The sequence below is a fragment of the Vulpes vulpes genome, chromosome 15 (genome assembly GCF_048418805.1).
Source record: "Vulpes vulpes isolate BD-2025 chromosome 15, VulVul3, whole genome shotgun sequence".
NCBI classification, from domain to species: Eukaryota; Metazoa; Chordata; class Mammalia; order Carnivora; family Canidae; genus Vulpes; species Vulpes vulpes.
Genome location: NC_132794.1, coordinates 13,877,737 through 13,905,202, shown reverse-complemented (window position 1 = coordinate 13,905,202; position 27,466 = coordinate 13,877,737). Strand labels below are relative to the sequence as shown.

General features: G+C 35.2%; 1 protein-coding gene across 1 annotated transcript; it reads left to right on the top strand.

Annotated features, from left to right (window-relative positions):
• Nucleotides 1-5,525: 5,525 nt before the first annotated feature.
• On the top strand, nt 5,526-5,672 carry LOC112909481 (uncharacterized). Its single transcript, XM_025985433.1, has one exon. It carries the CDS (start codon nt 5,526-5,528, stop codon nt 5,670-5,672), a length of 147 nt encoding a protein of 48 aa, XP_025841218.1.
• The last annotated feature ends 21,794 nt before the right edge of the window (nt 5,673-27,466 follow it).

Genomic DNA, 27,466 nt, shown 5'->3' with positions numbered 1-27,466 from the left:
GTTACTAAATCTCACTTAATCTCAGTAAACACGCATAGTTTCAAGAAGCATTTGCTGAAGGCCAATTTTGGCTTGCTTTTGGCACACACAAAAAAATCTATACTTTTTTCCTGTATTTCCAGAAACCAATAGCACTCATTTTGACCTATGAGTTTTGCCTCTACCTTGTTTCAAAACATTTCTTCCTCTTCGGTGTTTCAGTGGTCTCTCCACCTCTGAAAGGACACAGCACAGAATATCACAATGCCTGTTCAACTCTGGAATATAATTAACAAAGGGCCAGCTTATTCATATGTCTTGAAGAACCAGCTTGAGCCAATTGCATTTCTGGTTTTTCACTTACGCAAATTATTGTTTTATTTTTTTATGCCTAATTCTTCTTCAGGACACTAAAAATAGTTTATCCTTGGTAGTGCAATTTCTGTTTAGAGCCTACCACCAGAAGAGTAATAATAATAATAGATCCACTCTATTGAGATGTCTATCAATTGCCATTTTCAATTGATACCATTTTTTAGCTTTTGGGTAATTGAAGAATTTTTGCCAGTTACATATTTATGGGCTTTACTATATCTGAAATGTCAGTGCTTCCCAATTTTATTTTTTTGTAATTCCTCAGTAGTTAACAGGGAGAACTTTTCACATTTGAGGCTGCACAATTATCAGATAATATTCTGACTGATATTTTTATCTTCAAATACTTGATTTTGCTCATCATACAAAAGAAAATTCATTTTTAAAGACCTACAATGTTAAAATAGATAATGTATTTTTAATCAGGCACCTATATTTAATCAGGAACTCTCTTAAATAACCATTGTTTTTTTTTTTTTGTTTTGTTTTGTTTTTGTTTTTGTTTTTACTTAATTGTTTTCACTTTGACAATCCAGGCTATTAAGAGGTACAGAAAAACCAAGAGAATCTTGTTATTGTCTTAAAACGACTAGATTTTATGTCTTTGGGAAGATTCAGAAAGGAGATATGATTATGCACATAAATCCATAATCAATGACCAAGGTGGTCACAATAAAATGATGCTCTGAATTGAAAGACTGTTAGTACATATCTCCTCATATAACCTTAAAGCATAACCAAATAATATAAGATTGGGTTATTCAGTAGTGAAGAGGGTTCAAGATTGGAAATCATTCATACTTCAGTTAACTTTTCTCTGGAATTCAGTACCCAAGGTCTTTGTAATTCATTCATTCAGTTCATCTGCTTTGATAGGTAATTCAAATTAGTCAAGGGAATATAGTCTCTAAATAGAACAGAGCAATGTTTTTCTACTAATAATCAGGTTAAACACAATCACTTACCCATTTACCATGCATTTTTTATGTATTTTCTATTTATTTTTGTTGGTAAGTATATTTCCATAAATTAGAGACATTATTATGATTTTCAGCCCCTCCTTCAGTGAGATAATAAGTGTTAGAAAATCTCAACTACATCAAATATTTGTTTCAAATTATCATACTTTGGATGTCATCAATAAGTTCATTCAACTGAGAATTATTTTTTATGAACATCAGTTGAAATAATGTGATTGACATTTTTATTAGAATAAGTTCTATACATTGAATAAATTCATGTGCCAGAAAGGTGTATGACTAAATTATATTGGTTAATGAAATAATTATTTAGCAAGTAGTTTTGCAACTAGTTAAAATGATCGTGGAAGATTTCATCTGTCCCATAACTATCGACATCTGGGAGCACAATGGTACATTTATTACAAATGATCGACCTACATTGACACATTATTATCATCAAAGTCTATAGTTTAAATTGGGGTTCACTCTTGATGTTATGCATTCTATAATTTTTGACAAATTTATAATATTATGTAGCCATCATTGTAGTATTATTTAGAATAATCTCACTGCCCTAAAAATCCTCCATGCTCTGCCTATGTATATACAATGGCATTCCTTTTTTTGTTAAGTATTACTGCCCTAACGCTCTGAAATATAATTAATGCTAATTATCTCTCATGAAAAACACATTAAACAATAAACAAATCATTCTACAACAAAATACCCTTGAGTTTCCCAAAGTAACTCCTTAACTTACTATTCGTCTTCATAGAAAGCTCAAAAATGTATTTCTAAGGTTACGACTTCCATTCTCATGTTCTTTCCCTCAAATGTGTAGACTGTTGACCCACCACTCCATTAAAAGTGCACTTGTCATGTTTTTCCAAATATAAATATGGTTTGTTTCTCTATATTCATTTTACTAGAGCTCTGCAAATTCAGTTGAACTCTTCTTTCTTGACAGATCCTCTCTCTCAGAATGTGATACACTGTACTTGCTCACTTCTTTTGCCTCCAATTTCACCTTTCCAGGAATTTTTGTATTATCTTCTCCATAATTTGACTCCAAAATCAGAGCATTGTTTTTGTCCTCCCTATGTTCTTTATCTTCACCCTTTTACAAATGTCTAGTCAACTGTTTACTTACTTGATTATTCAATTTTTCTCATAAATAGCCATCAGAAATTTAACATTCCCCAGTCCATGACCCCTTATGACACCAAATATATTATCTTCCAATATCTCAATCTTGTGACTCAAGAAAAATTAAATTATAGCCTTCCCCTGAAGCATACCTACATAGACTTCCCATTGCATTTAGAATATTCCACAATAAACTATCCTCTCTGACATCATCTCCTACCATTTTCTTTCTCATTTTCCATATTCCAAACACCATGGCTCTTCAGCATCTCAGACCAAGTTGTCTTCCTTCTTAAGATTTTTGCCATACTCCTGACCCCTCTTTCTGGAAATTGTAGCCAGAATGCTTATATCCTTCTATTCATTCAGATTTCAATGAAAGTGCCATCTCTAATGGCAGAGTAATATTCCATCGTATACATAAACCACATCTTCTTTATCCATTCATCTTTTGATGGACACCGAGGCTCCTTCAACAGTTTGGCTATTACCATTAGAAATGACAAATACCCATCATTTGCTTCAATGTGGATGGAACTGGAAGGTATTATGCTGAGTGAAATAAGTCAAAGGACAAACATCATATGGTCTCATTCATTTGGGGAATATAAATAATAGTGAAAGGGAATAGAAGGGAAGGGAGAAGAAATGGGTAGGAAATATCAGAATGGGAGACAGAACATGAAGACTCTTAACTCTGGGAAACGAACTAGGGATGGTGGAAGGGGAGGAGGGCGGGGGGTTGGGGGTGACTGGGTGATGGGCACTGAGGGGGTCACTTGACGGGATGAGCACTGGGTGTTATTCCATATGTTGGCAAATTGAACACCAATAAAAATTAAATTTATTATTAAAAAAAAGTGCCATCTCCTCAGATATGTCTTCTCTTATTGACTACTCAATTTAAAATTAACTCCTCCAAGTAACAAATAACTTATTCAACTCATTAGTTTTTATTGTTTTTCAAGTACTCATTCTGATCAGAATTTAATATATTTATTTCAGAATTTAATTGCCTATTGTGTGTTTGTCACTGACTGTCTTCCCTCTACCCTCATCAGGAATTTAAGTTTCTTGAAAATAAAGACTATGTCTATCTTTTCATTTCTCTTACCCATATGCTTAAAGTGAATGCCTGACATGGAGTGGGTTCATCATAAAAACATAAGTTAAAAAATGAAAAAAAATCAAAAAAATAGAATAGTTTTCTAAACTGAGACTTCTGGTAGAGTACAATTTTCCTCTTTATGTCTAAGGCCCATAAAGATAAATGGCACAAATTCAGCTGTATAAAAAGAAGACAACTCTGCCATTTACAAAAACAATGATCAAACTGGAGGACATTATGCTGAGATAAGACAAAGAAAAATACCATATGGTATTACTCATGTGTGGAAACTAAAACAAAAACAAAAACAAAAGGCAATTTCACAGAAACAGACAATATAATGGTGTTGCCAGGGGCTAGGAAAAGGAGAAAATGGTATGATGTGGTGCAAAGGATGCAAATTTTCAGTTATAAGAATAAGTTCGGAGGAACTAATATACAACATGGTGACTATAGTTAGTAACAGTTGTATGCTTGAAAATTGTTGAGTAAAGATCTTATGCACTTATGCACTCTTACTGTTGTTGAAAACCAACCTCTGTGATCCAGAGGTGAAATATAACATGAACACAGAGTTTGGGGGTTAAGAGGAAGAAGAGAGGGGTCTCTGGGTGGCTCAGTTGGTTAAATGTCTGCCTTTAGCCCAGGTCATGATCTCAGGGTCCTGGGTTTTAACCCTGTATTGGGCTTCTTGCTCAGCAGGGAATCTACTTCTCCCTCTTTTTTTGCTCCTCACCACTGCTTGAACCGTCTCTCAAATACATAAATGAAATCTTTAAACAAAATAAGAGGAACAATAGCTCTATTATTTTGCCAAGCAAAGGAGGGTGAATAGACCCAGCCTTCAGAACTGCAGACCCACCGGGAGTAACAGGCTGAGGGGTTTTGTAGGAAAACACAGGATATGGGTGGTTCCTAGAGGAATCTGGTAGTTGCTGCCAGCTGTTCACATAGTAACATAACTTTGAGGTGGTTTTATGACTAGCACTGACACTGGCCATCTGAGACTCCTTACTGAGTCCACATTGAAGTCAGTGAAATGTCAATTTTGACATGGAATTTCTGGAACAAAGGGTTCTATAGAAAAACAAGTGAAGGCAAAGGAGAAGCTCCACGTTTTAAATTCCAGTTTTAAGTCAAGCCTTGCTGCACGTGTGTCCATCTGAATGTCCATCCATCTTTATGTTTCTATAATGATTTCATTACAGCCAAACACACATAAAAAAAGTTAATGATGTAAGGTGATAGACATGCTAGTTATCTTGATCTTGATAATGATAATCATTATCATTATCATTATCATTGATAATCACTCCATAATGAATATGTATGTCAAATCATGTACACTTTAAATGTATACCATTATATTTGTCAATTATTCCTCAGTAAAGATTAGAAAAAGGAATCACCTATCATATCTTTAAAAAATCAAATCAATGGTTACCAGACGAGAGGTGGGTAAAATAGGTGATGGAAATTAAGGAATGCAACTTGTGATGAACTCTGAGTGGTGTATGGAAGAATTGAATCACTATATTGTACACCTAACACCTAAAACTTTTGTTACACTTTATGTTAACTCACTGGGATTTAAATAAAAACTTTAAAAAAATTCAAATCAAATCAACAACAATAATCATAACAGAGATGAGGTTTGCATTGCTCATAAGATCTCATGGAAGCTGGGTTCTTAAGTAAGCAAACACTGTGTAATTAAGAAATACTTTTTTTTTATAGGCACATGACTTTACAGCAAAAGAGTCCTGAATATACTGGCTTTAAAGAATTCTTCAGATTTTTTTTTTTTAAATATCAATTTGTTTGGAAATGAGTCAATCCTTCCTGTGGTCTTCTCACATACCACTCAGGTTGTATAAAAGGCCCTGTACAGATTATGAAATTCAAACTCAAGGAACTGATTCTGCTCCTCAACTGAACCTTCCACTCTTGACACCATGTGCTATTATGGCAACTATTACGGCGGCCTGGGCTACGGCTATGGTGGCCTAGGTTGTGGCTATGGCTATGGCTGTGATGGCTATGGTTATGCCTGCTACCGTCCATGCTGCTTTGGAAGATACTGGTATTCTGGCTTCTACTGATCTATTCTAGTTTGCTGATCCCTTGGGTAGTTCCTGTTGTCATTTATATAAGGATTCTTTATTATGTCAGTATTATTTTCTTTCTTAACACTACTATCTAAATCTAGGCCAATTATGATAAAAGAATCACTAACTCATTAACTATCTAGAATATTCAACGCTTTTGTGGGGTAAAAAAAAATCCATTCATTTTTTTATGTTTGCACAAATCCAATCTTGCGAAAATTCTGATTTTATGTATCATTTGTTATTTTTGCATTAAATATAAGTTAATTTGCAAGTGTATAGTATGTTTTTTTCATATATTCATTCATCTTCATCACTTCTGAGTGTCAGAATCTGTGCGTGCGTGTGTGTGTGTATAGCTGCATAGCTGTTATTTTTCTATCAGCTGAAGTATGCTCCAAAGGCATGAATTCATTGGCACTTGAAGGGACAAAGGCTTCATTCTGAGAACTTCAACAGCTTGCAAGAGAAAGCCTTAAGCATGGCTGAAATGGATGCAGAGCATATACCGCCAGCCATCTTCTAGAGTTTACTCTTTGCACCACTCAGGTGCAGGCATATCTCCTGTTACGGTCAATTTCTTCTATCACCACTTCTTAAAGACAATAGCTGCTCATGAATTCTCAAAAACAAAACCAAATTACACAGCAGCAAAAAGATTAATCAGACAAGCTAAAGTCCCTTTTTAGCTACAAATTGGTTTCTAAGCAGTAATTGACACTCATCATCTCTGCCCTTTATTACCATTCTACATTGCCTTCATAGTTTGCTGGTGCCTCTGCTGGTCTAGGTAGCTAAAACTTTATCCCTGAGAAGTCTGAATCCTCAGTTCTTTTGCCCTTGTACAGTAGAGTAGTTCTTTGGAAATGGAGTCAACCCCAATAGGTCCTGTAAATTTCTGACATGTACTTTCAAACTCTCACTAGAGAGCAGAACTATATGTCTTCATAGTAATCATTACTGTGATTAATTTCTCTGCTGATCTACTGGTATGTGGAGCGCACTGTTATCAGGTAGGCAAAAAGTCTTTTTTATTCATTAAGTGGGTCCCAGGGAGTGATGGTGAAAGCGAACAATTTTCTTCGAAAGGTTTTGGGTTTTTTTTTTCAAATCTATATATTGCAGATCTTAGGAACAGGGTCTCATTGGTTAAAAGTATATTCTACATTGTAAAGACAATGCCAAATCTCATAGAGTATTATCCTTAACTCATTCATTAGCTGCATTTTAAGAAACCATTTTAGCTAGCTAATGTGATATGTGCTAAGACGAACAGATCTCATGGTCATGGGTGCATTATTTCATCTTCTTGTCAGAGACTGTCTCAGTCCAAAGCAATGTTATGCAAGACCTTTTTTTTTTTAATTCATGAGAGAGAGAGAGAGAGAGAGAGAGAGAGGCAGAGAAGCAGGCTCCATGCTGGGAGCCCGACGTGGGACTTGATCCTGGGAGTCCAGGATCACGCCCTGGGCTGAAGGCAGCGTTAAACCGCTGAGCCACCCAAGGATTCCCAAGACTTTTTGATCATAAATAAGCCACTACATATCTCAGATATTGGTGATGGTCATGTCACTGTGGACAGTAAAGGCAAACTCATACCCAAATAGCTATCACTCCTATTAAATAGCAACTTCCATCTATATGGAAGGAGTCTGATAAAATCAAATTGCCATCAAGAGCTGGTTGGAATCTTCTAAGTGTGGTGTCTCATTGAAGACTCAGTGAAATCTTTTGATGCTTTCAGATTGAATATTCCAACTTCAATATTCTCTAGATCAGCTTTATAAAAGAAGACTATCTCTGCACTATGGTAATTCTATTTTTGAGCTCGTTTGTACATGTGCTGGAATTGCAGATGACAGAAGCTGTTAGGCACTTCCTGGCTGAGTCACTGTCCACCTGGTTGTTTTGTACAACCTTCTCTGATGCTGATGCACTATAGTGAAAATTGACATCAAACTCAAACATCTACATAATTTTATCCACTCTGGTACAATTCCTTCTCAGATCTCTTTATTTAAGCATACTCTTTCCAACCCCTGAACAACTCACCCTACTATTAATAACTGTCGAGATGTCTTTGTATGTTCTTAGCTCAGACCACATCTCTCTTCACATAAAATTAATGATTGGACATACTGCATGAAACTTCCATCTACTGGGGGCGTTTTCCTTACTATTCTTTCTCAAAGCAATTCTTACTGCAACAGCAGTCTATTTTCAGGTTAATTCCAACATATTGAGAAGACCCATCCACAAACCATGCCTGAGTATATTCTTGCTCTGCCATTTAGTCATCAGAACACCCATGGGGTTATAGCAGTGAGCTTATAGAAAGGCTTTAGTGCTACAGGTAAGCGTTAGGCTAGATAAGGCTTTAGGCAGATAACAAATGGAACTCATTCATGACCTTTGCACCTGCTCTAACTAACTCTGAATCTATCTTACCACTTAACATTAGATTCCGGCTGCTAGGTCTACCAAAATTTATGGCTTGGTGGATCTGAGAGTACCCAGTCATGAAGGTCAGCACACATCGTCATTTGATATTGCACAGTGACAGATGTTTAGTCTCTGCCTGGTTCCATTAGTATCCTAGATGCTTCTTTTTGAGCTGTGAATATATTTTACCACACTATGGCCTTGCTCCAGAAATCCGGCAGTCTGTGCTACAACTCGCATATGGGGGTTTGCCAAAAACTGAATTCTGCAAGAAGAACAATAATGAATCAAGTGTGTATATGATGGATATCCCAATTCCTACATCCTTTAAGTCTTTAATGGTGGCAATAATCTCGGTCATTCTATGCTGTGATGGTTAATTTTATGTGTTAACTTGACTGAGCTAATGGATTCCCAGATAGCTAGTAAAACATTATTTCTGGATGTGTCTGTGAAGGTATTTCTAGATGAGATTAACATTTGAGTTCATAAACTAAATAGAGAAGGTCACCCTCACCAATGTGAGTACCCTCCAATTGATACCCTCCAATCTGTTAAGGGCATAAACAGAACAAAAAAGAATCAGGAAAAGGGCAAATTTTCTCTCTACGGGAACCAGAACATGCCCTCTTCTCCTGCCCTCAGACATAGACACTCCTGGTTCTCAAAGCCTCCAGACTCAAATTGAATTACACCACTGGCTTTCCTGGTTCTCCAGCTTGTAGATGGCAGACTATGGGATTTCTCAGCCTCCATAACTGGTGACACAATTCCTATATGAAACCTTCCTTTCTTTCTATATATTTTTTCAGGGTCTTCCAATTGAGCATTCCTACTTTATTTATTGGTAGGGAACCATGTAAAAGTTCAGTTAGCTTCTATCCATGCTATTTATACCCACAAGACTGCAAAAAATGATTACAACATGGGTTTATGCATTAGTCCCATTTTGAGACATAGTTGGACCAGAATTTTGATTGACATCTGGTCTTTGTGTGCCTCCAATGTAATAAGAGGTTATTTTTGTATTTGAGGTCTCTATGCAAACATGAGCTCAGATCCTATGACAATAGCACTCTAAAAATTGAGATTTTCTCTTTTCTTAGTATTCAGTTACTTTGGTAAATTCCAAAGTCTCTTCAAAAAGAGATTGAAAAAAATATCCATTTAGAAAGAAATTAGTTGGATAGATAGGGGATAGATGGATAGATAGATGGATAGATAGACAGATAAGTAGATATGTTCCTTGGCACTGCAGCATATTTTCTCAGTGAAGCCCAAATTCAGGAGGGAGAACTGTGGGCAAGTAGGTGATAGAAGGAATCATTATATATTGAAAATAGTAGCAAACACATAATATATAAGGAGGGGAAAGCATAGAATTGCTGATAATTATTTCCAAACTTCATCCTTGCAGCCTGCAATGTCTTTACTCAAGAAATGGCACAGTAGTGTATTCCTAGAATCTCCTTAATGGGATTTTAAAAACTGCTGTTTCATTTTCCTGGTTGCATAGCTTTTCTAGAAAACCTGAGAATGCTAACTTCTTTTATTTATTCAATACCTGATATTTGTTCTGTTTTTGAAAATCAGCAACCTTGACTGATTCAACATTGCTATACCGGGTATATATTAAATATGCAATCAAAAAAGAATGTAGCATTTATGCTGAATTTAGGTTCAAAAATATGATCAAAAATGACTTTATTAAGTTTCTAAATATTTTCAGAAAATAAGGGACTATGATAGCAATGGTGTAAAAGTTCTGTAATGCTACAAGAAATTAATAGATGTTACCGTAATTATGCAAGTGGTACCATCTATTTGCAAGAATTTTTAGACTATTTTTTTATGCTATTTGATAAGACTGGCTATAAGAAAAAGCAAATAGATTAAAATTCTGTATATAAGAATGAAAAAGAAAAACCAGTCACCTAGGGAGAAAATAGAAACTGAAGTTAAAATCATTAATATCTACCGTAGATCAGCAGGACAGCCACAATTAACATAAGCAATAAAATATTTGATGGAGCGTTTGAAATGGCTACCTCCACTTGCCCTCACCATAAGGTCTTCCTAAGAATGATAGGTATTGCTGGGGTGCCTGGGTGGCTCAGTTGGTTAAGCATCCAACTCGTGATTTTGGTTCAGGTCATGAGCTCAGGGTCATGGGATCAAGTCCCAGTTGGACTCCATGCTCAGTGTGGAGTCTGCTTAAGATTCTCTCCTTCTGCCCCTCCCCTTGTCCCCTCTCTCTCACTTTCTCTCTTTAAAATAAATACATCTTTTTAAAAAATAATAGATATTGCCAGATAGGCAAAATAAAATTAGAAATCTAAACATTTTTCTTTATGATTGTATATGAAAGATTTGTATATGAACACACATAAATTCTGATGGAACAAGTACTAAGCTTAAGTACTGGGTATGTAGAGTATTCTTTTAAGGATAAAACTGTATGAAAAGAACAAGCTATCAAAAATCAGAGAATCGATCTAAGGATTCAGAATAAGCCCACCTGTCAAAAGAGCACTATTGCAAAAGAAGAGAGAACCCTTTAACAGATTTTTTAAATTCTAAAATTCATAATGTTTAAGATACATAGAATGGATAATTGTGAGAATGCAAGCATAGTAAGTCTAAAAAGAAGAAATATATATTTTTCAGGAAAAATATATTGCATTTACTGAAGGGAGAAAATTTAACATAAGCTAAGATGGGGGAAGGGACTGACAAGCTCTCCCAAAATTTGGAGCAAAAGTATAAAAAGACAACAATTATGCCAAGGAGAGTAAGACATGTACATCAAAAAGTCTAGATGTCTAACAAAAATAAGATGGAATTTTATATTTAAAGTGGCAGGTTGAGAATAGAGGAAGAAGAAAGGAAGTAATGAAAGACTTGTTCATCAGAGTTTATACTAATTTTGTATTAGTATATAATAAATGATATTAGTAACTAAACTTATCCCAGGAGATTCTTTTGAGTTTAGTAGGGGGAAAAATCCTTGCAATTATTTAGGTAAGAAAGACCAACAACATTTTTATATTCACATGCACAGAGACAACAAATAGGTAGTTATGAGATATCTCTTTGCCACATTAAAACTGCCAGTGGGAAAGTTAACTCATTCCTCTTTTATTCAACTATAAAACAGTAATTTTAACACATCGTAGAGTTGTTCTGGGGCTTATGTAGGACAATGTGCATAAAGGACTTGGCAAGTGACTGTCCTATGGTAAGCAGCTAAAAAAATGCTACTAATTATTATTATTTAGATTTTAAATATATATTATTATACAGAGCTTTGGAATATGAATTACATAAGCAGCATAGAACAAGTTTCACAGAAAATGGCTCTTTTATATGCAAAGAATCAGAAAATAAACCATGCATGAAATAGTAAAAATTTATATTTACTAGATACTAACATTCTCAGAGCAATCCAAGAAGCCTGGTTCTATGGTCACACCTAACATTTTTACAAGAACACCAATTTCCAAAAAGCTCCGTAATTTGTCAAATGTCATGAGCCAGTTAAGAGGCATGTTTTATGTTTTAGGGTGGTAATTTAGGAAGTATTTTGTGTATACTGTTGGATAGTGTGAACACAACGATGTTGAGGTGGAGATCTGTCACTGTAGAAAAAGAGAAACAAATAAGGAATAACGAGTAAAAGATTCCCATGTTTTTCAATTTCAATTAGAGATATTCATAATTTAAAGATTTTAAAGAAGTTGACAATCCAATGTGAGTACAAAAAAATAGATGTTTATTTGGGGATGATAATGGTAGCATTTAACATCAGATTCAATATGGTAGAGCTGCTAAGAATATTAATCAATTCTAGGTGACATTAAAGCATGTGTTGGGGGAAAATCCTGGAAAAGCATAACCAACAAGAATCTTGGCTTGTGACCCTACATCCAAGGCATCATTTATATTCAACTATTATGACTTACGAGCAAGGCAAAATAGTTGTAAAACCTACATTTCTTTAGATGTGTAAACATAGGTCAATTAATTTCTACTTAATATTAAACAAAAATTCTAAGCTTCAAGAATAAAGTAAATAGGAAAGACAACTCCTCACACAGGTATATGTTGAAGAAAATATGTTCTCTTTTGGGGTTTGATATTTCCAGGGATCTTAATTCCTTCTTGTGAGGTCAACAATTTTGAACTGTGAACCTTGGCAGGTTATCCATTATCTTAAATACAACACTTAAACTCATTCATGTCCAGGATCGAGAAATCACTTTTTGAGAAATGATAATTGAGAAGTTTACAGACATATGACACACACACATACACATGGAAATACACAAAATGGTGGAAAAGGCAAGCAACTGCAGCTATAACTGTGAAACCACATGCATGACAGGAAAGAAATGACTCAGGACAAGAAAGTATGGAGGATGCCATGAAGCAGCTTGATCGATTGACTGATTATAAAGCAACTTTAAATATAGACAGGTAATGGATTTTAGAGTTGATGCCATCTTTTTTTAAAAAAAGATTTTATTTATTTATGTGAGAGAGGGATAGCACAAGCAGGAAGAGAGGGAGAAGCAGGCTTCCTGCTGAGCAGAGACTGGGATTCCAGGATCATGACCTGAGCCCAAGGCAGATGCTTAATGAGTAAGCCACCCAGGCCCCCAAAATGGTGTCATCTTTTAAAAATAGTTTCTTAAACCATATCAAGACTTGTTAGGTGGGTTTGAACTACTTTACCTCTTGGGCTGAATAAGCGTAAGAAACACTTCTTGCTTAAATATGCCCGAACCAAAAACGAGAAACTGGAATCATGCATGAACACTTATATCTGTTTTTTTTTTTTTCTTTCAAGATTAGATTTAGATTCAAATTAGTTAACATATAGTATTAGCTTCAGGGGTAGGATTTAGTGACTCATATTTTCCATATAACACCCAAGGCTCAATCACCAGTGCCCTCCTTAATGCCCATCACCATTTAGCCCATCTCCCCACCCACGTCTCCAGGAACCCTTAGTTTTTCCCTAGAGTTAAGTCTCTTATGGTTTTTTCCCCTCTCTGGTTTTATTTTATTTTATTTTTCCTTCCAACACTCATATCTTAGAAGGAATTTCAACAAATAAAGATTTTGATGTAAAAGCACTTGGAATATATAATGCTTCCAGGCAACCCTTAACTAAACTGGCAAATATTATCTCATTTATCTTAACCCAGCATCACACATTATTACCACTTAACCAGAGTAGAAAATTGACAGCTACAAAGATTGTTGCTTCCTTGATGTCACAAATCAAGGATTTGGTAGAGCAACTGAATTAGAAATATAAAAAGAAGATATCCTGTAAAGAAGGCAATTGTTTCCTTTAATATAAATAATTTTTTAAAAAGCTAAAAACATAACTGTCAATATTGAATGAAAAGAGAACCGAGATAGTTATGCCAGATTGAAGAAGTTTATTAGAAAAATGAAGAAAAACAATCTGTATGAAAATCGAAAGCCAGGATCTAAGGCAGTATTATTCAGATGAGACATCCAGTAAGAACTCACAGGATACTTTTCACATTCTTCTACTTTTCATGAATTATATCCAGGAAAGGAAGGACTTGTAGTTCAGACGAAGAGAACACCAGAGTTCAAGTCTTCAGAAAAAGTCATGTCTAAAACCTGTGATGTAGGGTAATCAGCACTTAACCATGAGACTCAGAATGCGTGGGGCTCAGAACAGGCAAATATCTCAAGTTCAGGTGTGGAGGGTGAGAGTCTCCCAGTGTGACCTCAATTAGTACCAGCCAAAGCCAGAGCCATAGCCAGAGCCACATCCATAGCCACAGCCACAGAGAGAGCGGGAGCCATACCCATAGCCACAGCCAGAGCCACAGCCATAGCCACAGCCCAGTCTGCGGAAGCCACAGCCGTAGCTGGAGCCATAGCCACAGCCCAGGCCTCCATAGCCACAGCCTCCATAGCCACAGCCTCCATAGCCGCAGCCTCCATAGCCACAGCCTCCATAGTAGCTGCCACACATGGTGTTGGTTGTTAAGGTTGTACTTGGGTAGAGAAGGAGAGAAGTGTCACTTCACTGTAGTGTGGACAGTTCTCCCTGCAGAGGCCTTTTATATGCTCTCAATGTGGATGTCACCCACCACATCACACATGTCATGTCATTGGGTGATTTTATGATTAATTGCATTAGTTTGTTGTTCCTCAACCATAAGAGAAAGCTTCAGAGGCATTAAGGTGATTTGCTTTGTTTGGAATTCTTTTATCCAGTTTTGGGCTTAAGTGAGGGAAGACACTCATGCACTCTACACAGACCTGCCCCATTTTAGACCTTCATTTTAATGTCCTATAATCATCCTTTATTTCAAGAAAGAATGCATTTGTTAGGGTCCTGGCCCCCAGATAATTATATTATTGTATAACATTTCACAAAGAATAACATTTCTTCTTATTCATGAGTTTTTCTTCTGTCTTGATCCAAATAATTAATTTCTTCAGGGATTTAGTGCCTTTTTCTATATTGAAAGCATAATTTATCTTTTATGCTCATGATGTTGATAATAATTTAACTCATTAAAATTTCAAAGGAAACAGGTCTGAACAAAATATCTTCTACTTTCCTGTTTATACAAATGGGTTTTATTCTCACTTATGTCCAATTTCTACTGAAGGACATGAAAATATGTTATTCTGTGGAACCCAATTTTTATATTTCTTTTTTTTTTTGTCCTAATTGTATATGCACTGATTAGTCAACATTCTAAGTAACTATCCAATAAGCTTAGCATCACATAATGTTAACAATAAATTAGAGAACTGTTTCTTTCTTGAAACGTCCAATCAGTACGGAGGTGTTAAATTCACATGCTAAGCTCTCTTGCCTAACCCTTGAATTAAAACTATCTTCACTCAAATCAGTGTGATAGCTCATACTTTAAGGTATCCAAAGAAAAGTAGGGGTAGTTTTATGTTATAGTTTAAAAATGTACTTCTTTGTCTTTAAGAAATTGCATGTGGGAAGTCAGCACCATCTATACAGCCACAGTGATTTCTGATATTTAATTCCAGTTCTTATGCAAAATATCATTTTATGTATTCCTTCAAGTAACCTTAGGCAGGGTGTCTAGAATGGAATCTGGGCTGGGCTGGTTTATATCACAGTGAAGATGGTTCAAGAAGTTAGCCACCCTCTGCATTTTAACCAACTCTCTCTGGAGATCATCAGAATAAGGACATAGATTTTTAAAAGTATACAATTCATCTTACATGGTAACTATTTCAAATGAGTCAAAAGAAAATAGCATGTCAATGAACCAAAAATTTTTTTCATACTAATGATCACATCCACACATTCATCTATTCAGTGACCATATATCTTTGAATGTACTTTCCATATACGTTTCTTGGTAGGTGCATTTTTGTAAAGTACCACATCATTGTGACATTTTAGTCACTATCTGCTGAATCAAGATATTACAGGCAGAGGACATCTTCACCACATCATTCAAATTTCCCATATGGAAAATCCCAATAGACTCAATTCTCACAGTTCAGAGCCTAGCGAACAATAAGTTTTTAGCAACAACTAGTTGAAATAGCATGATGTTTATTCTTCTTCAAGGATATTTAAGTTCTTAGAACATTGCTTAAATCTGGTAAAACTAAATTGCATCAGCCAATTAAAAAAACTATAATTAGCCTGAGATAATTTTGTATTTTATTTAAAAAGTCATTGAATACATTGTGTTATGTACAAATGATGACTCTAATAACATTTTCTAGGTTTTTTTCTCCCTGGATTCCTAATTTTAGGAATTAATTCCTAAAATGAATGTTTCCTCTGAGATTTAAGTTGGTATCTCTGATCATAACAATGAGAGCTTTGCACTGCATGCCATTTTTTTCCCTATGTTTTCTGATGTGTTCTAAATATACACAATTCTCAAATATATTCCATAATCAAAAATTAAACAAGCCTTCTTTCACTGCTCATACTCTTCAGAGTAATCCCCATTTCTATATTCTGCTTCATAACAGAACTTCACAAGTATATCTCTACAGCAGTGCTCTAAGACCACTTTATCTCTCTGCTCCTATGTTTTGATCTTTCATCTCCACTACTCTCCTGAGATCCTTCTTCCAGGGATCATCAAGATTTAAGTCCTGCCAAATCTAGAGGTCAAGTATTTTACTCGGCTTCTGAGCAGCATCCAGATTCACCAACTTCTCTCTTCATTCCTAAAAGGCTCTCCAACCTTAGTCTTCATCCTACCAACCAAGCACACTTGGTTGAATTCCAACCTCAGTCACTGCTTCTCCTAAATATCCTTTCTCTTTTCTCCTCAGATTTTACCCTCAGATGTGAGAATTCCCTGCTAGGTGCTTACCCCACATATGGTTCTAGTCTCTGCCTAAACTCTTATTAGATGGATTACTTTGGATACATTCTTTTCTCCAGTCTCAATTTGTATTTCCAATCTTTAATTACATATAATTAAATTATATAATATAATATATAATATATACATGATTTATATATATAATATATGTTTCCAATCTTAATATATATAAAGGTATGTATATTTTCATAGATTAATCATTGTTAGAAATTTAACAAGATAAAATTTAGTTGATGATTCTTTATACTACTCAGGCTTATTCATTCTTTTCTTCTAGGTTTCCAAGTGTACATAGCATAGATCCAATCATGACCTTCCCTGCTGGTAATCCTTCAATGTCTGCCCACATTAGGATGGCTAGAGTATGTACCAGACACGTAATTAAAATTGAATTTCAGTATTCATTTGCTACATCTGGAAACCCAAAGCTTAGAAAACACAGCTGACATGACCCTGCATGCCACAGCCTTGACTATATCTATGAGCTCATCTGGTAACTCTATTCCTCTCCATTACAATATATAGATCACAGTGTCTTCTCAGCTCTTCAGATGGGCTTGCTTTGCTTCTGCCTTCAAGACTCTGCCTCTGAGCTCTTGAAGTAACAGAGAGAATGGCTTATCCTTCTCTCTTGGTTCTCTCAGTGAGGCTTTCCCTGACCACTCGGAAGTAATCCCTCACCAATAACTCTCTAAATTTTCCTTAGCTCATCTTGATTTGTTATTTACACAGGCTCATCACTATCTGAAATTATCTAACTCACTCACTTAAATTTTGTCTGTCTTGAATTTCCTGTCCCTGCTTATCTAGAATGTAAGCTCCATCACAATATTGTCCTTGTCTGTCTTATCTATTGCTCCATCCCAGCACTCATAATAGTACCTGGTATGGGGCATTTGGATGGCTCCATTGGTTAAGTGTCTGATTCTTGATTTCTGCTCAGATCATGATCTCAGGGATCAAGCCCCGTGTTGGGCACTGCACTGGCTGTGGAGCCTGCTTGAGATTTTCTCCCTACCCTTTTCCTCCATGCTCTTGCTTTCTCTCTCAAATAGATAAATAACTCTTCAAATAAAAAAAATAGTGCCTAGTATACAATTAGTTGCTAATAAAGTTTGATAAGTGAATTAGTAAAAGACCAAATCAATAAAATGGAGGATTATTTTTATGTTTCCTTTTAACTTCTTATTTTGGAATAACTTTAGGCCTACAGAAAGTTCCCAAAATAGTACAGAAAACTCTTATATACCCAACACTCAATGTTCCCTAATGTTACATCTTTCATAACCATAGTATATTTATCAATCCAAAGAAATGAACTTTATACAATACTCTTAGCTACTATAGATTTTATTTCATCATTTTTTCCCATTAGTGTCCTTTTTCTATTTCAGAATCCAATTCGCATTGCATTTAGTTGTAGAATCTTTTTTAGTCTCTTCTAATTAGTGACTGTTCCTCTGTGTTTCCTTGGCCTTCATGATCTTGACAGTTTGAAAGAGTTGGGTGTTTTGTAAAATATTCCCCAGTTTGGGTTTCTCTGAAGTTTTATCATACTAGATTGAGGTTATACATTTTGAGTAAGAATACCAGAAGAGATGTGTGTTTTTCAGTGCAACATATACAGTGATACACGACATCAATAAATCATTTGAGAGTTTCTAGAATCCATTAAAACTCAAATTTCTAGTAAAATAAGTCCCTCCTTTTCATATATTCAGGGTAATTGGGGTCAAACTTCAAGGTCTTTGTCATGGCGTGGAATAACATATAAAATTATAGATAAATGTATATTTGAAGTGTAAACCAAAGCTAATATTATTGCTTCACCAAAAAAAGATAAAATAGTCATTCAGTGTTAACAAGTGAATCCAGGCACCATGTCTTCTCTCTCACAATCTTTCCATCCTTCTCTTTCCCTTTGAAACTACTCTTTTGTTCCCATGGCAGCAAATATGCAGGTGTAAGAAGGATATTATTAGTAAAACTAGGATTTTCAACAGGTAGAATATTGTTTTTACAATGTTAGGGTAGCACTGACATAGTCTAAATTAGGAATCTGGAACAAACAAATCACCAAAGTAGAAGAATCTTTCATCAAAAGCACATGATTTCATTACAGGCGTCCTGACACACAGCAAAGTTGTCTTGGATATGTTAGTTATGAGAAATTCTTGAGATGGTTTTAATACCAATTAGTTTGAAACATGAATCCGACAGTGCCTGTGGTTTGCCCCACATACCACTCAGGTTGTTTATAAGGTCCTGAATAGATTATAAACCTAAAACTCTAGAAACTGACTCTGCTCTTCTGAGCCTTCTTCTCACACATGAGCTTCTATAGCAGCTACTACAGTGGCCTGAGCTATAGCCATGGAGGCCTGGGATGTGACTATGGTGGTTATGGATAGGCCCCTTACTGCCCATGCTGCTATGGAAGATTCTGGTCTTCTGGATTCTTCTAAGAAATTCTAGATTGCTGATCTCTTTAGATCATTATCCTATGAGGCACTATGTGTATCTCCTCCATTATTTATAATAACAATATAATAGGTTATTCAAACAATGACAAACAACTCAGCCTATAATACCACATCAGGACTAGTTTCCCACAATTAAAAAAAAAGCCTTGATGTTATGTTATTAGTACATGATTAAATATAATCAGCTTAAACCATTTCCATTTGAGAAGATGTCTAAATTAATATTTCATTGAAAGTAATCTTATTTTACAAATGCACAGCATATATATTATATGCACACATATTATATGTATACATTTCTATAATGTCTGCTGTGTGTGTGTCTGTATGTGACAGAGAGTTTGCTCACCCTTTGACAATCTATAGTCAACGATATGGATGTGTTAAGCCTGACTGATATCTATATTCAACCAGCACTTCTGCAAAATGTGTTTTCATAAACAGATCCAGAAGCTACTATAATATATCCTGATCTCATCAAAACCTCACCTTCAGTACAGCCGTTTGACTAAAATCATTGGTAAAAACAGTACCCCCTTTCTTAACACTTCATCCAATCTCATTCTTTCTTGATACTCAGTAGTTGAATTTGTGGCTCCTGGCAGCTGTAACTGTTTTCTCCCAAATCATGTATTATGGCTATTTTTCACTCACTGACAAAATATCTTCTGGAACTCAGTCTATGCATGGCGGCTGAACACGTAGCTATTCTACCTGTGATTCTCATGTTGGCACAGAGAGATGACCAAATTTAAGTCTGCTTCACTGAAGTTTTCACAGGTGTTGATATTGGCCTGCCTTCAACCCCACAACCTTTCATCATTCATAACAAAGCAGTGACTTAGGTAGACCAAATTCACAAAACACAAGTCTGACCCAAAGTATAGGCTGGAAAGTATAGCCTTGATCCTCGTAGCCTGGTTCATGATCAGCAAAGATGTTCATAATGACATTTCTTAATTCATTCCATTTATTATTGTGTTAGTGATGACATCAATAATGATAAAGTATAAAGCAACATTATCTTCTTTTTTTTAAAGATTTATTTATTCATGAGAGACACAGAGAGAGAGAGGCAGAGACACAGGCAGAGGGAGAAGCAGGCTCCTCACGGGAGCCCAGTATGGGACTGGATCCTAGATCCCGGGATCACAGCCTGAGCCGATGGCAGACGCTCAACTGCTGAGCCACCCAGACGTCCCAAGCAACATTATCTTCTAAACTTTTAGTGACAAATGTTAGAATTAGGGGCTCTACTACTAATTTAAGATCCATACAAAATTGCTTTCTGGATGGCTATTAAAGTATGAAGCTGGTTAAACGCTTAACCAGCTACAAAAATGCATGTTTCCTGAAGACATCCAGAGGAAGAAACAATATAGAACTGTCTGTTGGGGATCCCTGGGTGGCTCAGCGGTTTGGCACCTGCCTTTGGCCCAGGGCACAATCCTGGAGTCCCCGGATCGAGTCCCATGTCGGGCTCCCTGCTTGGAGCCTGCTTCTCCCTCCTCCTGTGTCTCTGCCTCTCTCTCTCTCTCTCTCTCTCTCTCTCTCTCACTATGTCTGTCAGAAATAAATAAATCTTAAAAAAAAAAAAAGAACTGTTTACCTTCCATCAATTGGAAACAAGCAACACATAGTGTTGGGCCACCCTGGCATCTCCAAAAGCTGACAGGCAGTGAAACTGGGAGGAGAGACACAAAGATAAGTCCTTTTTCTAATAGGCTTGGCTTTGGTCCTGCCATACTGGGCAGGGATCTCAAAAGGCAGGTCAACAGAAGGCCTTGTCTTACAAAATGTCAGAGAACCTATGGATTTTGACTCAACCCCATCATATTTTAAAAAGCGGCATCAGAGATCAGCCCTTCTTTAGATATATTACATACTTAAAAAAATTCAAATCTTTGGAAATTGTCCCAAAGAAAACACATGAAGAAATATTCATTCAAGAAAATCAACTTAATATAGGTTTAGTGACAGTCTTGATCTACTTAAGCCACAGTCTGCTTCTTCCATCCTCCCTCTTCCAAGTTAATGGCAGAAGCTCACCTCTGGACAGAGGAATCCACAAAATAGTACTCCCTACTCTTGTCAAAGGCTACAGCATCTCTCCTATCTGGGCAGGCCATTTGTCTATCTCATGCTTTCTTGTTCTGTGTTGCAGTGGCTAAATTCCAAGTGAACATGGCCAAGAGGCATGTAGTTCCCTTTATCTACTCTGTTCCCAGTTGTAGTGCCAAGTGCTACCCATCACCCAACAAACTAACAATCTTGAGGCCTCATCTTGCTTTCCATCACTCCAGGCCACTGATAGGAAGGAGGTTTCATTACAAGTGTATCAAGCCTGAAAAACTAGAGGCTACCGCCCAAGCCCAGTGATTGCTAGTAATGCAGATGTGTCTCTGTTAAGAGAATAAACAAGCAACTGTTCCTATCTCCAGTTCTGGAATAGTTGCTCAGATATTTTGCACAAAGCAAGAGGCAAGCCATAAAAACAGAGAGCTCTGAACCTTCCCTCGAATAAACTAGTTTATTTAGAATAGTGTGTAAAAAAGTCAAGCTTAAGGGTATGCTTGAAAACGACAGAGATTTTGAGGATAAGCAATTAAGAGGCAGCTTGTTGCTCCGTGACAGCAACAAGTTTAACCATAAGCCAATTGGTTTATCAGACAGAACTAGGGGGAAAGACAGCTAAGAAGAACTCCCTTGGTGGCAGGGCAAAACTTAAAGACTGGCCTCAAAATATATATGTATTTTCATTGAAAAAAAAAATATATATTCATTGCTGGGTGAAGAATTCTATATATTAAAATTCTTTTGGCTGATTGTATTGCTCAGATCATCTGTCTCCAGGTTATTTTCTGCATACTAGTTCTATCAGTTTCTCAGAAGGTGAGTTGAAAATACTCAAGGGTAATTGTAAATTTCTCTATTTCTATTCTCAATTCTATCACTTTTTATTCATTGAGTTTGAAATTCTGCTGTTGGTGCACACTTGGAATTGTTATTTCTTCCCGATGTATTAATCCTTATTCCATATGTAATATGTCTCTTTGTCTCTAGTAATTTTCTTTGGTGTGAGGTCTATTTTACCTGATTAATATGACCACCTCCTACTTCAGTTTATTACCGATGGCTTGATGTAACTTTTTCCATTCTTTTACTTGCAGCCTACCTATGTCAAGGAATTTCAAATGAGTTTCTTATAAACAGAATATAGATAGGTCATGCTGGATTTTTTTTAATCCACTTTTCCAATTTCTATCTTTTGGCTCATGTATTTAGACTCTGCATATTCAATGTAATTACTTATACGTTAACATTGAATTCTGCCATTTTATTATATGTTTTCTATTTGTTTCTTCTAATTTGTGTTACTCTGTTTATTTTTCTTGACTTTCTATGTTTTTGAACATCTTACAGCATTGAATCTTAATTTATTTATGGTATTTTTGAGTGTATATATTTCCATAGCTTTTATAATGCTTCCTCTGGGTATTACAATATGCATATGCAACTTATAACAGTGTAATGGTATCAATATTTATGGCCACAAGTGAAGTGTTGGGCATTTACTTTGATTTCAATCCCCTTATCATGTCTACTTTTAATAGTATTTCCTTGATTATAGTGTTATAATTTTTATTTTGATCACCAAATAGGATCTCTAAAACTCATAAAGAAGAAATTAGTCTATTATAGATACTCACAGTCCTGTTTTTTCCATTGTGTCTTCTTGATGTTTCAAGATCCCTTCCTTTAGCAATTTCTTTTCTGTTTGGAGAACTTTTTGAAGTCAATCTTTAAATGTAGGTTTGCTACATCAAATTATTTTTTTCCTTCTAAGGATGTTTTTATTTTCCCTTTCATTCTTGATAGATAGTTTTGCAAGATGTAAAATACATGGATGACAGTTCTTCTTTTTCACCATTTGTAAACTTCTACACCATTTTTTATTACTACATTCAGATGATAAATCAGCTGTCATTCAAATTGCTATTATTTTTTAGATAATGTGTTGTGTCTCTGGTTACTTTCAAGACTTTTTTCTTTGCCTTTACTTTTCAGATATTTATTTATGATGCATTCTGGTGTTTATTTTATTTTGTTTGATATAAAAATACCCATAGACAGGTCCTAATGGTAATAGAATGTTAATCTAAAACTGTTAATTATAAGATATATATTATTTAAATATTATATTTCAATGATAAAAAGGCTTACTCAAGGCTTTTAGGCAATCAAATCATTTACAAAGGATAAAAAATGAGACTATTAATCAGAATTTTCAAAAGATAACATTCAAAGACAGAAGAGAGAGCATTTAAAACCTAATAAAAGCAAGCATTAAGACTTTATATTTAATGAAGCTGTCTTTCATGTAACAATTTATTAGAACAACAGTTTTCAGCATAGAAGAAATTAAGAAATTCTGTACCCAAAAGGCTATACTGAGCGGCAAAATTTGGAGACAAATAGATATATAGATATGCATGTGTATATATATGTCTTGTGTATATACATACATATATATGACAATATATGTGTGTGCAGTGATATATTTTTAGTGTAATATATAACCAAATCAAACACAGGGATTAATTTGAGGATTAATAATACACTAATATATTGTGATACAAAGTAATGATAAACAAACTAAAAGACAAGGGAATGGCAGAAGAGGAATAGAGAAAAATAAATTAAGCTTCTGTTGTTTAGACAGCAGTGGAAGTTAAGAATATGAATATAACTAGTATATCACATAATAAAAGTTTGACTAAGAAGAGAGAACTTAGTACCTTAAAATTGTTATAGACACAATGATACCTAAGTAACCACTAGAAAAACTACAAACGCATTCAAATGCCATTATAAAAATTTATTAAAATGTATTGAGTTTTGAAACACATCAGTCTTATCAATACATATGAATTGGCTTTATTTATCTATTAAAGAAAACTTTAAATTTGGCTCATAAAGTAAGACATCACTATAATGCTATATATATATACATATATACTTAAACAAAATGATTCAGAATACCAAAAACAAAGGCATAAACAAAGGTATCTGGGCAAAATGTCATAGGAAACATAGAAACTCTGAACCAAAGAGAATTCAGGCCAAAAAAGCATTAATTATGACAAAGAAGAGAGCTTTCTCATGTAAATTCTAAATAAATCACAAGAAATATCTTACTCATATATACCACATTTTCTTTATCCATCCACTAGTCAGTGGACATTTGGGCTTTTTCCATAATTTGGTTATTGTTGGTAATGCTGCTTTAAGCATTCAGGTACATGTGTCCCTTCAAATCAGTATTTTTGTATCCTTTGGGTAAATACCTAATAGTACAATTGCTGGATCAAAAGGTAGTTCTATTTTTAACTTTTTGAGGAAACTCTATACTGTTTTGCCCAGGGACTGCACCAGTTTGCATTCCCACTAGCTGTGTAAGAAGGTTTTCCTTTCTCAACATCCTTGCCAACATCTGTTGTTTCCTGTGTTAATTTTAGTCATTCTGACAGATGTGAAGTGATATCTCATTGTAATTTTCATTTGTATTTCCCTTATGATGAATGATGTTGAGCATCTTTTCATGTGTCTGTTAGCCATAAGTATGTCTTCTTAGGAAAAATGTCTATTCATGTCTTCTGACCATTTTTAACTGGATTATTCATTTGGGGGGTGTCAAATTTGAGAAGTTCTTTATAGATTTTGTGTATTAACCCTTTATCAAAGATGTCATTTGCAATGCCTTCTCCTATCCTGTAGGTTGCCTTTTAGTTTTGTTGATTGTCCTTCACTGTGCAGAAGCTACTTTTCTTGATGAAGTCCCAATAGTTCATTTTGGTTTTTGTTTCCCTTGCCTCTGGAGACATTGCTGTGGCTGAGGTCAAAGAGGTTACTACCTGTGTTCTCCTCTAGGATTTTGGTGATTTTTGGTCTCACATTTAGATCTTTTATCCATTCTGAATTTATTTTTGTGTGTATGTTGTAAGAAAGTGGTCCAGTTTCATTATTTTGCCTGTGGCTGTGCAGTTTTCCCACCCCTATCCAATAGAAGAGAATGTCTTTTTCCCATTGGATATTCTTTCCTGCTTTGTCAAAAATTAGTTGACCATAGAGTTGCAGGTTCATTTCTGGGTTTTCTATACTCAGCTATAAAAAAGAATGAAATCTTGCCATTTGCAATGAAGTGGATGGAGCTAGAGAATATAATGCTAAGCAAAATAAGTCAGTCAGAGAAACACGAAAAACATGATTTCACTCATAGGTGCAATTTAAGAAATAAAACAGATGAGGTGTGTAGGTGTCTCAGTAGGTTAATTGTCTGCTTTTAGCTCAGGTCCTGGGGTCCTGGGATCAAGTTCCACGTTGGGCTTCTTGCTCAGCGGGGAGTCTGCTTCTCCCTCTCCTTCTGCCTTTCTTTTTTTTTTTTCTCAAGATTTTTTTAAATTTTTATCTATTTTTATTTATTTATGATAGTCACAGAGAGAGAGAGAGGCAGAGACATAGGCAGAGGGAGAAGCAGGCTCCATGCACTGGGAGCCCGATGTGGGATTCAATCCCAGGTCTCCAGGATCGTGCCCTGGGCCAAAGGCAGGCGCCAAACCGCTGCGCCACACAGGGATCCCTCCTTCTGCCTTTCTATCGTGCTTGTGCTCTCTAACTCAAATAAATAAAATCTTTAAAAAAAAGAAAACAAGAAAAAAAAAAAACAGATGAACGCAAAAAATAAAGGCAAGTCATAAAATACATTCTTAACTATAGAAAAAAAGAAGGTTGCTGGAGGGGTGGTGGGTGAAGGGATGGGTTAAATAGATGATGGGGATTAAGGAGGGCACTTATTGTGATGAGCACTGAGTGTTGTATGTAAGTGATGAATCACTAAATTCTATACTTGAAACTAATATTCACTGTATGTTCACTGTATGTGAACTAAATGGAATTTAACTAAAAACGTGGAGGAAAAATAGATATCTTACACTTATCATGTATACATCAAATAATACACACCCTCTTTATGAAGATATAGACATATGAAGCCAAGACATAGATGGAAACACACTAATAATAGGGAATGTTAAAACAGCTCTTTCAGAACAAGACATGGAGTGGGAAATGTAAGTAGCAATATTAGCAATTTAACAATATTCTCAATAAGGTAGCTTTTATGGTTATATGTTAGCCGTTATACCTTAATAATAGAGAATGAACCTTCTTCTCAGCTCCCACAGAACATGAACAAAATTTGATCATATACTTTGTTACACTGAAAGCATTAGTAAGTTTCATAAAGTGAAACTAGTAAAAAATATACTATCTGATGTCAGACAACAAACTAATAATTGCTAACAAAAACAAAGAACAGAAAGCCCTTTAAAAACAAAATCAAATAGTGAAGAGAACAAAAATTAAAACACTCTTTATTTTGGAAAATAAAAAACCTCCCATTAAAAAATTTTTGGGTGAGAGAGGTCATACAAATTAAATTACAGATTTTAAAATAATTAATAATAATGAAAATAGCCCATAACACTCTATAAGAAATATTTAAGCAGTTTTCAGAGAAGAATTCATAGCATGAACACTTTCATTGGTAAAAATGAAAGGACATAAATTAATATTCATCATATTATTTTTATAACACTTACAAAGGAAACTTCTAAAAACAAAGAAAGCACAGAGATAGAAATAATAAATAGTAAAGCAGAAAATAATGAGGCAGAGAATCGGGAAAAATCGGTGATTTAAATAATGAACCAAATGAAAGAATTAACAGAACTTGCTAACTTGATGAAGAAAAAGAAAGAGACAGAAATAACAAAAAATAAATAATAGGAACATTAAAACAGAAGAAATTTTAAACACCATACAAGACAACTTTTCAGAGCTCTGTATATAAAAATTTGAAAACTTAGATTTTCCTAGGAAACATTTCCTAGGAAAATATATATTACTAAAATTGATACCATTAAATTTAGAAATCAAAAACAGTCCAATTTCCTTGGAAGGAATAAAAATATATATATATTAACAAAATAATTCACTAAAAGCCAAGATTCAGATGATTTCTCAGAATTCTACCAAAGATTGTTCTAACACTACCTAAGTTGTTGAAGAGCACTGAAAATGATGGACAGTTTGCTAATTCCTATGATGAAGAATGAATTACATTGAGTCTGTGGTAGGGTAACTCTCCATATACCCCCTTGATTCCTACCTCCTGATGCGAATTACTATGTGTGACCCCTTCTTGTGAGTGTGAGGGAGACCTAGTCCTGCTTTGTAACAAATGAAATATGGCAAATGTAAATGGCTGTGTGTGATTATGTCACATAAGATCTTTGCATTCATTGTACAGGAATCTTTCTTCTTATTTGATGGCTTGGAAAAAACAAGCAACCACGTTGGAAATTTAGCCAAGATCTCTGGGCAAATTTTTGCAGCTGAGGGTGAC